The 14,848-nt window shown below is 39.7% G+C and overlaps 1 protein-coding gene and 1 long non-coding RNA gene across 2 annotated transcripts in view; one reads left to right on the top strand and one right to left on the bottom strand.

The window, feature by feature from the left end:
* Nucleotides 1-14,848, top strand: part of LOC135311526 (uncharacterized) — a 65,003-nt gene that overhangs the window by 10,724 nt on the left and 39,431 nt on the right. The gene's annotated exons all lie outside the window — the stretch shown is intronic.
* NEK3 (NIMA related kinase 3) lies at nt 1,431-14,779 on the bottom strand. The gene is made up of 16 exons (XM_064440918.1): nt 14,637-14,779; nt 13,272-13,499; nt 12,369-12,462; nt 12,066-12,163; nt 10,975-11,058; nt 10,259-10,326; nt 10,053-10,139; nt 8,656-8,710; nt 6,528-6,728; nt 6,113-6,182; nt 5,476-5,522; nt 4,403-4,502; nt 3,866-4,018; nt 2,767-2,901; nt 2,191-2,317; nt 1,431-1,596 (listed from the first exon to the last, which is right to left on the bottom strand). The coding sequence occupies exons 2-16, from the start codon at nt 13,386-13,388 to the stop codon at nt 1,530-1,532; spliced, it is 1,503 nt and encodes a 500-aa protein (XP_064296988.1). The 5' UTR covers nt 13,389-13,499; nt 14,637-14,779; the 3' UTR covers nt 1,431-1,529.

Consider the following 14,848-nt stretch of genomic DNA (forward strand, 5'->3'; position numbering starts at 1 on the left):
TATTTGGATCAAAAGCAGCTCCTGTTCGCATTCGCTGGTGAGAAGCAGCCACTGGGTACAGGTGGGCCGGGGCTACGCTGCCCGCCGGGGCCCGGACCCCCAACCCACCCGGGGGTGGCGGTGAGACGGCCACCGCCTCCGTCGCAGCCGGAGTTACGGCTCAGGGGTGGCGGTTCACAACCCCCTGCTCGGGGCTGGGAGCGGCGCCTGAGGCAGCACGGGGAGGGAAAACCGGCGGGGACGCCGCCTCCGTGCCGGCCGCGCCGGGGGACGGCTCCCCGCCGCCCTTCCCGCCCCGGCTGTGGTGCCGTCGCCATGGCGACGGGGCGCGCCAGGCGGGAAGCCTTACCCGGGACCTCCCTCCCCTACGGCCCAGCCCGGCTCGGTTCGGCTCGGCTCGGCTCGGCTCGGCCAGACCCGACCCGCCGCCGCCGGGGGACGCGATACCTGCCTGCGCCCAGCTGCTTCCAGAGCCCCAGCGGCCCGAAGGAGGAGCCCTCCCGGGCTCCGCGCCCCCCCGACGGAGGTGTGGCGGCGGAGGCGGTGCGGCCCCGAGGGGCAGGAGCTTTCTTCCCCTCACGGGAACCGCACCTTTCTCCCGCGACGGGCGTCTTTTGCCCCGGGCGGTCAGTAACAGGAGTGGGTGGCCCTAGAGAAAACCTCGGCTGCCTCAAGTTCTTGAATCCTTGGCTGAGCCTCGAGTGCAACACAGGAGGGGCGGTGTGAAGTTGCTCCGGACCAAATTACGGATTTCCTAAAGCTTTTCGTATTTATTATTTTCTAATATTTATTACATGGACATAGCCCAGACCAGGTTGCCCAGGAAAACTCTGCTGAGGGCGTTTCTGCTCTCCGCTGCCCTGCTTCTCTCGTCAAACGACCATTTAGTACCCAGTAGCCGGCACTGGGGCCGAACATGACATTGCCCATAAAGCTTCCTGCAGCAGAAGTGTGGCTCCTTACCAAAATCAGAAAATTCATCCTTACTTATGAACAAATTAACTTCCTTCCACACATACAATGGCATATAAAAAACCCCTTTCATGTAAGTCATTAAGGCAAAAGCTCAGCCTCAAGAGTTTTCAGAGGATTCATAATTGCATAAACTAAAGCCTCAAATATTTAACATAGCTAACTGTTTTCTATAATTTGCCCTTCAGACAAGATCAGTTATTTCTACTGTGAGGTATTTCAGCACATAGTCAGGAAGAAAAGCTTTACACACCCTGATACCACCACCATCTCTCATTTGAATACTATTAGCACTGAAGCTTTTGACTGAACATTTCTACAAAGCTGTTAATCAACTCCCAATACATTTAGTATCTAGACTTGCTTAGTTACCTGCAAGTGTTCTAGCTTAAAAAGTTTGTTATGCATTTTCACCCTCAGTTTTGTGACAGAGAAAACATGCACACTCAGAATTTTTTTACGGAAATAGTTTTATTAGTAACTACAACTATTAACAATGATTTGGGTTATAAATACTGTTAAGCCTAACTTCGGTTACTGTAGGTAAATTCAAGTTTTCAGCCACTGTGCTTCAATACCATTTTCAGTTCTGACACCCAGTCTGGGTCATCTTCCTCAAAGTCCCTAAAAGTAGATTACAAAATGTTATTTTGCAAAGCAACATACAATTTCATAAATCTTTGTTTGCCTTTTCCCCCCCTAAAAATACCCTACAGCTAGGAGAAATTATGTTAAAAATATCAACATCAGAGTCCTATTTCCTAACCAATTCTGAAATTAAAAAAAAATATTTTGAATTTACCCAAGGAATTTTTTATCAAAAGCAAAACCAAATGCATATACTAAGAGACTGCAATGTGTTATATTAGCAGCTTACCGCTGAAACGCGGTTATACTTGCCTAAGTCGTTCATCTCCCAGTGCCACAAAAATAAACAATGACACACAAACTGAGATTCTGTGATGCCAAGAAACACCCCCAAACACACACACATGTGCAAAATACAGTTTAACCTCACCACTGTCAAGAACTATAAATATAGCAAAGAAAACCTGATATCAAATCAGATATCAAATGTTACTGAATTTTAATATCATTATGTAAGAAAGGAATGGATGTAGATGCTGAGAAAACTTTTTTTCAGGGGAATGTCTTTTTAGAAAAATCACTGTAAGGCATTAAAGAAAGCAACAATACAAGGACGTCATTTGGACATACGTGTCATCTTCATCAGATCTAGGCTCAAGTCTCTCAGAATCTATGACAATAGCTTCATGTTCACCATCTACTGCATCAGATGCTTCAGTTTCATCGGAAAGTGGACCTCTAAATATGTTTTCAGAAGCTTTGAAAGTATAAAAATGAAAATGTCACCAAAACCCTTTAAAAATGAAATTGTTCAGAATAAAAATATAATATAGTCTTTCTCATTTGCCACCAGTTCTTAGCAGATTCCAGTCCAAGCTGTTACTTATTTTAAGTGGGGAGATTAATAATGCAACTGAAGTGCAGAACAAGCATTTATGACTGTGGCTGTGCACATCTATAGACTACAGTTACCTTCTGCCCTGCCTTCGTATCATCCTGTCTTCAAAACAGAGCACTGCTGACTTAGTGAAGGTGGATTTACCTGACAGGGCTGCAGCCTACGTTCTGCACCTCCCTAACGCATACACCAGGCGGCTTAGCAGGACGGAGACCACATGTTCTGCAGTCACTGCCTTTACGTCAAAATCTTACTCGGCTCTTGAGCTGCAAGTGAAAGTTCTTCATGAAGAGATGTAGTGGATTTACCTGGTTTATAAATTGTGTATGTTTTAAATGCTAAGCTGACATCAGCATTACTGAGAATGTTCATCAGAGTCTGAGGAGTTTCCTTGTTCCACTGCTTACGTGGCTTATTTTCACTGTAGTTTATAACACAGCCACCTAGGTATAAAATCAATAAATGTAACTTAGACAAAATTGCTTAGACAAAATTGCAGTGTGGATTACAAAGATCACAGTCAAGAGAGAAATACAGGAAGAAGAGAGTTTAGATGTTTCCATCTCTAGCACTGGCTGAGGGGCGTGAAGTCAGCCTCTGCAAGCTTATTTGGAGGCTCTACAAATCTCAAAACGGAGCCTGTGGCCATTTCTGTGCCCTTTAATAGCAGAACACCTAAATACATGCACTCTTCTCTCCTCTTCCCTTGCCCTGCATATAATTATCATGTAACATTCCTATGGCAGCTTGGGAGTTTTCTGACTACTCATATCTTGGTTGTTTATTTCAGTAGCATCTGTTCACGTTTACTTAGAATACACAGCCATTATCACGTGAAATAATTACAACAATTGCATACAGTGTGGGGCATTTTAAAATGGAAACATTTTTCAGAAGAACACCCAGGTTAAATGTTCTAATTAAAAGCTGTTGATATGGAAGAAGAATCACTGCCTCATACCTGAGGTACATCATTAATAGTTCTTGTCATTGGCATTATCTGTATGTTAAATGACAACAGAAGTAGAGGTACAGATGTTATACGCTCCCAGCAGTATGCCATACTTGAAAGCCAGGCAGCTGCATTCTGCATCATGTCATTTCCTCAGTGTTACCCCCACAAACAGCATATTAAGAGAAGGGTTGGTAGGATAATTTCTTAGCGATGATTATAATTAGGGTCACTAATGTTACCTGTGGCTTTCATCACTCTTTGCAATCCTCCTCTCATGCAAGACCACTAAGAAAATCTCTTCAGCACAGTGCACATTTTGAGTGTTCGTTAATAAAATATTTAAAAATTATTTTTACATCACATTAAATATGCCCTGTAAAGTTTTGTCATTTAAAATCTGTAAAGAACCATTGATATTACTTGAATTAAAACCACATTTAATTAGATCTTACTTTTAGCCTCTTCAGATGTAATACTGGAAGAAAGCAAGGACGCATTTTCCAGGACATCCACTACAGCATTGGATATCCCCTTTTCCCATTGCCTCCTTTGGGGATGTGACAAGTCAGTAGTTCCTGGGAGGACATCAGAAGTCTCTGCTGTAATTGCAACAAAAAAAAAAAAAGGATGCTAACAAGCATCTGACTAGATTCTCTGTCCATTCAAACTAGTTCTAAGCGCACTTCACTAACAGTGACGTTTCATTCTGTGGGTACAAGTCTGAACTTGGTAAGAGTTCCCCATACATTTACTCTATACTAAATGTTTTTAAACAGTTTTTTTTTTTAACATTTTGGCCAAGATTTTTCTTGTTTTTTAGATCTCAGATGAGCAGTAAGAATCAGCATAATTGCAGAAGTAACAGCCAGCTGCATGGTTTTCTATAGGTGCAGAATTGTATGGTCTACCTGTTTAAATGTCTGGATCGTTGACATTTAGATATCACTCCATAGAAGGAAATGCATCAGCCTTAAAACTACAGAACTTACCCTCTTCATCAGATTTCCTTTGCTCCTTTGTGCTTTCACACAAATCCTTCATAATATTTTTCCCTTCTAAGGGGCTATGCTTGCTTTCAACTTTACTTTCCTTTAAAAGAATAAAGACTGTATTAATCATTATCCTCGTTGTCAAGAAAAACAAAGCAGTAATATTAACATGGCATTAATTATTTTAGTTTTGCTATTAAATGGCCGGCCTAAAGATCTGAACACTAAACCACTGACACCATGAAGACAACTGCAATTGCACTGTATTGTATTGAAGACAATTGCACTGCATCTATTGTTGCACTGCATTTCACACTGCGTGCCATTTTTTAAGACAATCTCAGTTTTTGAAGCTAAGCACATATGTAGTTACTTGATGCAATTCCTGGTTTTATTTTTTTACATTTAAGAACGGTAGCAATATAATGATAAAGGAGTCATATTCCCAGGGAATGCAAGATGCATCCAAGTATCAAGAGTCTCGGATTGACAGGTCTACTAAAAGAAAAAAAAAAAGTCCTAATGGCAGCATGTTTTGAAAAATATACTCAATATGGCTGAGCCAGGCTGTGCTGTAATGTACCCATAGGGGACTCCTTGGCCACCTGTGACTTAATTCTGCTCACCTGAAATCTCAACATGGGCCCTAAAACCCAATGAGAATTATGTTCAGACTAGATTGTTTCCACAGCAGCCTGTTCAAAATGTGTCCCTAAAGCAAAGAAAATGCATCAGTTTTTGCAGTTTCCAAAAATGGGAGAGGTTGGTGGGGGATTTTTGATTGTGGTTTTTTTTGTTTTGTTTTGTTTGTGGGATTTTTTTTTGGGTTGGTTTTTCTGGTTTTTTTTTTTAACAGGGAAATCCACTTTGGAAGTAAACTGAATGTAGGAAGCATCAAAAAGTTAGGGTGATGGGAAATGCACAGGAAAACTGCAATTTGAACAGATGACAGCTGACCTAGTAGGCTGATCTATGGTGTAGCATACTAATAATTTTCCCTATGAACTTTTCCATAAACCAGAACATTCTATATTACTAAAATATAACTATTATAGTTATATTTGAATACTTACCCTATTTTCCTTCTTATTAGTTGAGCTTCCACCAGGCATGACATTACCTGACACATTAAGGAACAGGTTCAAGAGTTAATACCTTTAGCAAATATTTGTGGTACAGTGGTATTCCAGAGGTTTGACAGCAATGCCACTGAACCAAGCAATGAAAATTATGTGAAAGCTTCTTCACACTTCTGTCAACATATCTCATTCTCACAGGGAATCCCTCTACTATTCAGTTCCAAATGTGTATTAATTTTGGTGTTGCTAAATTTATGCAAAAGAAAAATTCCAACATTCTCTTTAAAAATTAAATAATGAAAATAACTTGCTTCACCATATTCTGGGAAACGAAGCACTGTCATATTTAAAATATATGCAACAGCTAGAAGTTTTGCTTATTTGAAAATTGAAAGGTTTAATTCTAGCACAAGTCTTAAGACCTACAATGCAGCTCTGCACTGTACTTCTCATGCTGGAATATAATTTATACCCTTCAAGCATTTTACCATACAGTTCAATAATATTAGATTTTGAAATAATTAAAAATAGATTTGAACATGTAATACTAATGTTTTATAGCTGTATTTAAGACTTTACAATTCCTAGTCATTTTGTCATTCCTTAATCAAGAAAAACATTGCTGGCTTACCCTCTGGCCTTGCTGCGTTGCTTTTATATTTCTTGGTTTCCTTTAATACCTGCTCAAACTCATTTGTCATCTGGAATGTGTATGAAGAGATGCAAGTACTGTACCTTTGTAAACTTCCTCAAGTTATTGTATTTGCTATTTGTTAAAAATAGACTTACTGTACAAAAGCACTGTTACAGATAACGGTATCTAATTTTAGCAGCATCATGTCAATATTCAACTTTTGTTTTCAAAACAAACCCTTCTAAAAACTCAGTTTTCTGAGAAGTCTACAACTGTATTTATGGCTTTTAGAGTACACAACACTGCATTTCACATTGTTATACACTAACAAACTACAAAAGAAACTGATTTGATTTAGTATCTAAAATGTAGATACGATTGTTTAAATCTAGAGACAAAGAATATAGTGTACCTCAGAAGGGAAACGATTTTTTATAAGTTTGGTCAAGCAACCTCTTGCAAGAATAGTGCTGGCTGATGGACGATTCCGGGGATTTCTCTTAAACATCTGTTTTATTAAGTAGTGAAGTTCATAGGAGTAGTGAGATGGTAGTGGATTGTAGGACCCTTTGCATATCTTAAGGATGAGATGTTTCCAGCTATTGGCTTGAAACTGCATTAAAAATAAATGAACATTAAAGCACAGAGTTTAAGCATGAGGTGAAAAGAAGCTGACATAATTTAAAAGCAGCTTTAACATTTATTATATAAAAATGCATGGTACGTGTCTATGTAGGCTTCCTATTACCATACTGCTTTGGCTCCCAGTTTAACAGTTTCAGGGCTCTAATCCAAAGGTGTGGAATAATGACCCTGAGTGAACACATCGGGAACTTTCCTTTACATTTTGTTAGGCTATTACATAGGCAATTATTTGTATCGACAATAACAGAAATATAATTTGCTGAGAATGAAAACATCACAGTTTGCATACAAAGTTTGACTAAAACCAGATCATAATGGACACTGCAAGCAATAACCTGTACAGCTGGAAACAAGGTAGGCGTTACTCCTATAAATTTAGGATTGTTCAAATTTTGCATTAGCATGGAGAGAATTTGGATCATTTCAGAGACCTATATTAAATATACTTGACATCAGAATCAAACTGCAAGAGTGACACTGTAAGCCAGGAAAGATGCAGACTTCCAATTAAGAAAAAAAAAAAAGAATTATAATCAAAAGTAGCCTATCAAGGCACAAATATCCTCTTGCAAATCTACACGGAATGGCTTCAGTTGTTACTTTTCTCAACTAACTGTTAACCAGTCTTCAGTTGGGAATTGCTACTTCCAAGTACAAGTCATCAGAGACTGCAATGTCAGGGGGGACAGCTACAACCACAGGTCGAAACATCCTCATCTAAAATGGCTGAGAAAACTGTTTCCGTGCAAAACGGGCTTGCTTATGGTACACACCGCTGGCTTGGCTGCAGAGCACCAAGCATCTGTGGCATGCAGCATCCTTTTATATCACCCCAATAGATAATGCAAGAACGTATGTGACCATCACAAAAAACCAGATACATAACATTTCACTGCCACCAAAAAGGGAACAATGCTCCACTTCTTGGTATCCCAGCACTGAGTACTGCCTGAGTAGTTGTGACGCTGCCAAAGCCTTTTCACAGACCTACTTACGCTAACACACGCCCCGGCAGACTCCTTCATTACTCACTCACTTGCAGTAGAAACTTCTAAACTCCTGTACGCTAGTGGCTGCAGCTGCATTAGCTCAACACAACAAAATGGCTGCTTACGAAAAATTAAGACAAAATGACCTTAAATTAGGATGATCTCATTTTCTTGCAAAACAAACATATCCTGAGAAGGGCTCTTGTGTTAGCCATGTGTCTGCATATAAAAGCCAGAGGAAGGTAACACATAAGCAGCACAGCATCAGTGCTGTAAAAGAGAGTGTCCTAGAAATTACATAAAGACAGAACCATCCATCAAGGTTCCCACTGCCCCAATAGTACAACAGTGCCTGGACAGTGACTTCTTTGATTTGAAGAATAAACAAATAGGTGTATCATTGGTGCAAGGTACAAAACTGCTTATTGCGTACTACATTTGGCTATACTTGCGCACAACATATTCTCACTAGCAAAGATTTTGAGTGTCTTTGCCTCCATCTTCTGTGATCGTCTTGATCCTGTAGAAGACAATGCTCATTGCAACATCCCTGCCAGGTATCTGGAACCAGTCTGGCACCTGCTGGACTCCTTAATAAGCCCCAGACCACGTCACTGATACTGAGGAAAATTAACCAAGACAGAAAGAAAGAATTGTTTTCTAAAAATTTAGAAAATCATGTGTTTTACAGGAGGGTCCAATAGGTCCCAAGAGCTGCTGAAAAACAGAAGGCACTAATGGAGGATGGGTGGGAAAAGTGAAGCAATACTTCCCTCTTTCAGAAGCAGCAGCAAACACACCAGTCAAATATATCATTGACTGTGAATCCCTCAAACTACAGCTAACTGCAAAATCAATTTTAAGGAATTCCAGAACTTTTCTGAGAGCAATAAAAGCTATACTTACTGGATGTCTAAGAGTGCACAGCTCATACAGAATACATCCCAGAGACCATATATCACTGTAGGTATAGAGAAAGATGAGAAATTTTGAGCCAAAAATTACAATTTAATATCTTGCCTAGAAAAAGAATGTGTACATAACTGAATAAACTAAAAATAAGTGTAAGTAACAATAAAAGACAATACAATTATATGTTTAACCTCTCCAGTGGAAATGACCTGGCTTATTTTATTCCACCCTGATGTAAAAAATGATAACTGTCATACAGTTGTAGTTGGCTTTTTATTCCCAGATTGCTTCCTAAGCAATTTGCTGCAACAATAATTATCCTTCCATGTAGCTGTACGCTTCTACGGGAGAACTTATCTTGGGCCGCATATCTCCGGGACACAGGGCTCTACCCACCCTGGGGACAGTGATGCACAGACATCAATATGATGGGTACAAAATGTCCGTCTATTTGGCTGCGTCACACGCTTATATAGCTCTTGCGGTTCCTGTTCCTGCCACTCCTATGGGGAGGAGTCTATCTTTCCGTCACATCCCGTAATCTTCCGGTCGCCGATCCCTGTCTATTCCCTTACACTTCCACACTTCAAAGCCTTTGTATTCCATGGCACTTAACATCAGATGGAAGACACATGATCCTAATTCTGAGAGCTGGAATTCTGGCCTTGCTGATTAGAATTCTCATCCTGAGGAAAAAAAACGTCATCTTCCACCCAAAGCGAGTACGGCCACCTGCACAAGAAGCAACTGATGCCCTTCTTGCAAGAGGAGCAGAAAAAAGTGAAGTACTATGTTTCTTCCCTCCCGTGGAAAACGAGTCACTTGGTTCAGGTACAACTAGGGTCACAGTACAGATCTAGGGGAGGGGATATAAAATGACTGAGTATTTTGGAGTCTGGGAGGAAGCTGTAAACACCATATGATCAAGGTGCTCTCAGAAGTTCTCGCGTAAGGACCAGAATAACTGGGCTCTATAAACAGAAGTCATCGGTTCTGTAGCCATTATCCCTACATTATCAGGACTGGCAAGAATTGCTTAAAAAATAAGACCAGCCAAAAAAATAAGGCCAGCTGAAAGACACAAACACATACATACCTCTGTGTGTGCATACGTACATACATACATGTGTATATACATTTACTCTCCCAAACGCAGAGGTCTGCATGACAGTTTTAAAACTGTTAAGACTAAAGGTATTATACACTCAGTTACCTAGGTAAATAGGAATTTAGGCCTTTTCATCTTAAGAAGAACCCTGTAACTACCTCTTTCTAAATATTCATTAGCTCAATATCTTCTCCCAGCCAAATATGGATAAGCCAGATTGAGACAGCAATAAAAAGACATGCATCAGTCAGGCACTATTTGTGACCACTGAAAACACGAATACCTTTTGTTGTTGTATGGCATGCTTTCCCATATTTCTGGAGGTACATAATAAGGAGTTCCCACGTATGTGCAGGCATATGACACTGGACTATTGAAATGACAAAAAGGAAACATCAGAAGAAAAGTAATTATTTAAGAGATCTGTACTATTTATCAATGGTAAAATAAAACTTTACACCACTGAAATCACTGGAGATATCCACATACTGTGCAAGAAGGTGTGCAGATCCAAAATCTCCCAATTTGACTTTTCCGTTTTGAGTGAGGAAGACATTCTGCATTTCAAGAGGACAGATTTACATACTTAAATATCCTTCTAGGAAACTTTTCTGTAGTTTGTATATACAGAAAACACAGTGACAATTACTTCTGATATTTTATATTTCCTTTTGCTTGTTTCTTCTAATACTTCTACCAAAAAAAAATTAAGAACTATTTTGTGTTTAAAGGGAGATGGAAAGGTTATATGGGCCTAAAGCCCCAGCATAAGTAGCAGGGGAAGAATCAGAGCTTAGAAATGCCTTCATCTCTTAAAGTCAAAGCACTAAAGTCACACTTTCTTCCGAATTTCTATCTTTCTGCTAGGAAAGAGTAAAAAAGAAAAAATGACAGGAAAGAAATTTACAAACTGTATGTGCTCCATACACGTTTTATGCTTGTTATTGTTTTAAATTACATGCAGCCTGTCACAAGCAGTCGGCACTACCAGCAGTGTGGATATAAAGGGTATAGCTATACTTGGATAACGTTTATGCCCACAAAATTACATCATCCCATACACTCAACAATTTCATTTAGCTAACATTCTTAAGCCTAAATGAAAACCACAGCATGTAGCAGTAACAGGAAATCATGAAAGAGGGAGTTGAACTTTTGCATGCGGAAGAGAATTTATTAATGGCAACAAAACTTGCTCTGTTCACCTTGGATTTGATATCTCTGTGCAACACACGTTTATCATGAATATGCTTCACGCCCAGGCACATCTGCACAAACCAGTGAAGGATCTGAAAAGAGTAAATATGAGTTATAACAGGCCAATGCTATAGATAATGAATACTTTACTAATAGATAAAAAAAATGAAGATGGAAAAAAAAATATGTTCAGAATATCTGGGAGTTAAAAGTAACTCTAGCATAATGGCCTCCAGTCAGCATGGAAGACTGAATTCTTCAGTATAAAGTATATTTTAACATGGCAGAAGGAATGTTTGCTAGTGTGTCTAGAAAACCCTAATAATACATAACAACAGTGAATCTAGACAGTCACTACGTGGCACTTTGATGGTCATTTTATAAGCACGTCAATTACAATTTCATAGTAAATTATCAAATACAAAACCAAAAAAAACACACTGAGATAACATACTGTTTCTAAAAGGAAACATATTCTTTTTAAAAGTACAAAATAAAGTTCTTAGAGATGCTTGGCCAACCTAAATATTAGGTGAGGATTCTGGTCTTTTCATTTTAACTAAGATGATGCTTCTAACTGTGGCAGGAAATAGTTTGGACCTCCTCTGTAGTAATTTTACAGCCTCTGTGATAAAATGAAGTAATCCCTGCTGAATGGTTTAAACATTTAATTGCTACATAAAATGCAAGCATTTAGTCTCCTGGCTAGTTTCATTTATCTTACCAGAGTGCTTTATTTACTTTTCATTTGCAGTACCTCTTACTGTGCTTTAAATCCTGGCTGAAGTTTTGTGTTAATTCCTTATTTAATTGCATAAATTTATGCGTGCAAACCTGACTCTGTTTTTCACACTGCCTACACAATTCTCACACACTAGCAGCAATTTCTGTTTTATTCCTTTCAGTCCGATTTTCATCTTGTTCTCCTGGAAATTATCAAAGAAATAATGCTTCTATTCTATCTATATATGTCTTTGTTTCATTTAAGGTACTTCAAGGTGCTTGTACATCTATAATTTGTTTTATGCGATGCAGCATGCTTCAGTTTACACAAAAAAGGATTCCTAGGTCCTTGGTTCAAAACAATGTCTTTTCTTACCGTATCTTCAGGGAACAACTTTCCTCTTTGGTATTTAATCTTTTGCATTAGATCTCCGTCGTCGCAGTATTCCATCACTATATACAGATGTCCATCAGCTGAATTTTAGGTAATTTAAGAATAGTTAGTATTTTCATTAGCAGGGTAAGTATATTATTTTTACTATAAAGCTCTGACTACATCCTATGTATTATATATTACCCTAAACATGTTTTTGTTTATAACATGTATTATAAACAAAGAAGTAATCTTGATCCCTCAGGAGTATGCAACTTGAAACAAATAAAGATATTTTACATTTACCTTCAAATGATTCTCTATAGGCAACGATATTTGGATGTTTCATTTTAGCCAAAAGAACTGCTTCCTTCCTAGAGTTCTCTACACCAGATGAAGACTGAAAATATAAGTACACTTATATAAATGTCACACTAACGGATTTTCATTTATACACACGATGCACCTCATATTCCAAAAGGAAAATATTTTTAATAATTGTTCTTCAGTTATTTTAGGAAGTCCTTTAGAAACTTGAAAGCCCCATCATTTTTTAATCTATCGCTTATTACTAGCTGAAGACTTCTTCAGGTTTTTTGGGGGGGTTGTTTGTTTTTTTTTTAATTTGAGAGGATATTTTCATACTTCAGTTAATGACTTTCTATTTTTAAAATACAGAACTATGTAACAAGGCAGCACACACTGATTTTGGAACAGCTGACAGTCTACACTGAATGAATTCACTATAAAGCCAAGTGCCCAGGTATTAACTGAGCTTCAGCCTCAATAAAGCCAGTGTCTCCCATTGTGGGATTTTTTCAGTTAGGTAAGTGCAAAGAAGGTAACCTGAATACCTGATCAGCAGCAATAATATGAGGCTAATTTCCTCATTAGGTATTGCAGATGGAATCTGCGTTCTAGTGAAATCAACAGGAATCCAGCCAAGGGAAACGGGTTTCATTCGAAGTGTGTTCCTGGGTGCTATACTTTCCAAAACGTAACCACACACTTTCTGAACAGATCAGATTTTGCTATTTTACTTATTATCAACAATACAGACTCAGATGTAGTTATATAGCAGCCATACCATGCAACTGTCTAATACACAGAACTCTCAGGAAAAGTGTTCAGCATTTCAAAAATATACCCAGAATTATGATTTTTTTTTTTTTTAAGTGGTGGGTGAGGTGATGTACGTGTCATGCTTACCATAGGAAGTCTTATTTCCTTCATTGCATACTTCTGGTCACTGATTTTATGCTGAACTAGGAGAGCTCTGCCAAAGGATCCCTCTCCTAGTACTTTCAACACTTTGTATTCTTCCATGCTTCATAAACCTAGGTCCAGCTCTTCTCTTCAAACACTCTCTTTCACAGGATGATCTTCTAAACTTTGTCATGAGCTTGACTGATTTTTGAGATTTGTTGTTACTATAATCTGCATGAGAAAAAAAAAACCACAAAATAACGAGAACGGATGATAAATGTGATTACCTACAACTGTTCAGCATTACCATAAATACAATTCCAACCACTGTTAGGGTGGTTTTGCTGAACATGAGGCCTTCAAAAAGTTCAACTCAAAGTATCGTACAATATATCTCTGCAATTTTTTTATTTTAAATGCTAAAAGCTTTTTGAAAATGTAAATTATAGCCCTACAATTTACCATCTTTTTGTTAACTGGACTTCTGCTGGTGGTTTCATAATGCTAAACAAAACTCACAGGCACAGTAATATAAAAAATAAGCTTCAAGCTTCCAGGGACAATTCTCACCCAAAACAGCGTAAGCAGGATCAAACTGGAAAAAGTTAGCAGTGTGCAAAGACTTCAACAACTGAACGGAAGGGAAGGTAAGACTATTTTGGTTGGAAGGGACCTACAACAATCATCTAGTCCAACTGCCTGACTGCTTCAGGGCTGACCAAATGTTAAAGTGTGGCGTATTACCTGCTCAAGCAGGGGGGTTGGACATGATCTCCAGAGGTCCCTTCAACCCCTGCCATTCTGATTCTGTACTAAGGGCATTGTCCAAATAACTCTTAGACCCTGCAGGCTTGGGGTGTCGACCACCTCACCAGGAAGCCTGTTCCAGGTTTTGACCACCCTCTTGGTAAAGAAATGCTTCCTAATGTCCAGCCTAAACCTCTCCTGGCACAGTTTTCAACCATTCCCATGCATCCCATCACTGGATTTACAGGCTACGTACTTTCTTCAAAATGCTGGTACTTCTAAGTTAGTTATGTTGTACAATTCAGACATCACCTGTGTGCACGCAGTGTTTTAATGGGCTGATGAGTAGTTTTTAGAAGGCATCTCAGGGCTTAATTATTTCTGAAAGGTTAAAATGCCGATTTACTCCGAGGCTGAAAAATAAACACGTTGATTAACTTACTTGAAAACTCTGAAAGCACCAAAGTAATGACAAAAGACTGTGTTTAGCGGGGGAACGGACACGCTGGGTGTATACTTCACATTAACTGCAGTTACCCTCGGTAACCACGGCTCCCCTGAAGAAGGGAAGCCTTCGAGCCCCTCCGGGCGCTCAACGCGAGCCGCGGCGGCGCTACTCACCTCAGCGGGCCGCACAGACTGCCGCGGCCTCCGCCCGCCGCCGGAGGAAAGGCCCTCAGGCCGGCCCGGCGGTAGCTCCACAGGCGAGCCGGACAGCGCCCCCACCTTCCCCACGCCGGGCCGGGGGCGGAGGGTCGGGAAGGAGGACGGCGCTGCATCAGGGTCTGGGCGGGACCGGGAGCGCGGGGCGGACGCCAGTTCCCGCCCGGCCT

The sequence above is a fragment of the Phalacrocorax carbo genome, chromosome 1 (assembly GCF_963921805.1).
Source record: "Phalacrocorax carbo chromosome 1, bPhaCar2.1, whole genome shotgun sequence".
In the NCBI taxonomy this organism is placed as follows: Eukaryota; Metazoa; Chordata; class Aves; order Suliformes; family Phalacrocoracidae; genus Phalacrocorax; species Phalacrocorax carbo.

Excerpts from the sequence above, each read along its gene's own strand:
- NEK3 (XM_064440918.1), bottom strand. The coding sequence starts at position 13,388 with ATGGAAGAATACAAAGTGTTGAAAGTACTAGGAGAGGGATCCTTTGGC. Across the intron at positions 12,463-13,271 it reads AGGAAATAAGACTTCCTATG|TCTTCATCTGGTGTAGAGAA; the intron begins GTAAGCATGACA and ends TTATATTTTCAG. Across the intron at positions 6,183-6,527 it reads AAAATCGTTTCCCTTCTGAG|ATGACAAATGAGTTTGAGCA; the intron begins GTACACTATATT and ends TACACATTCCAG.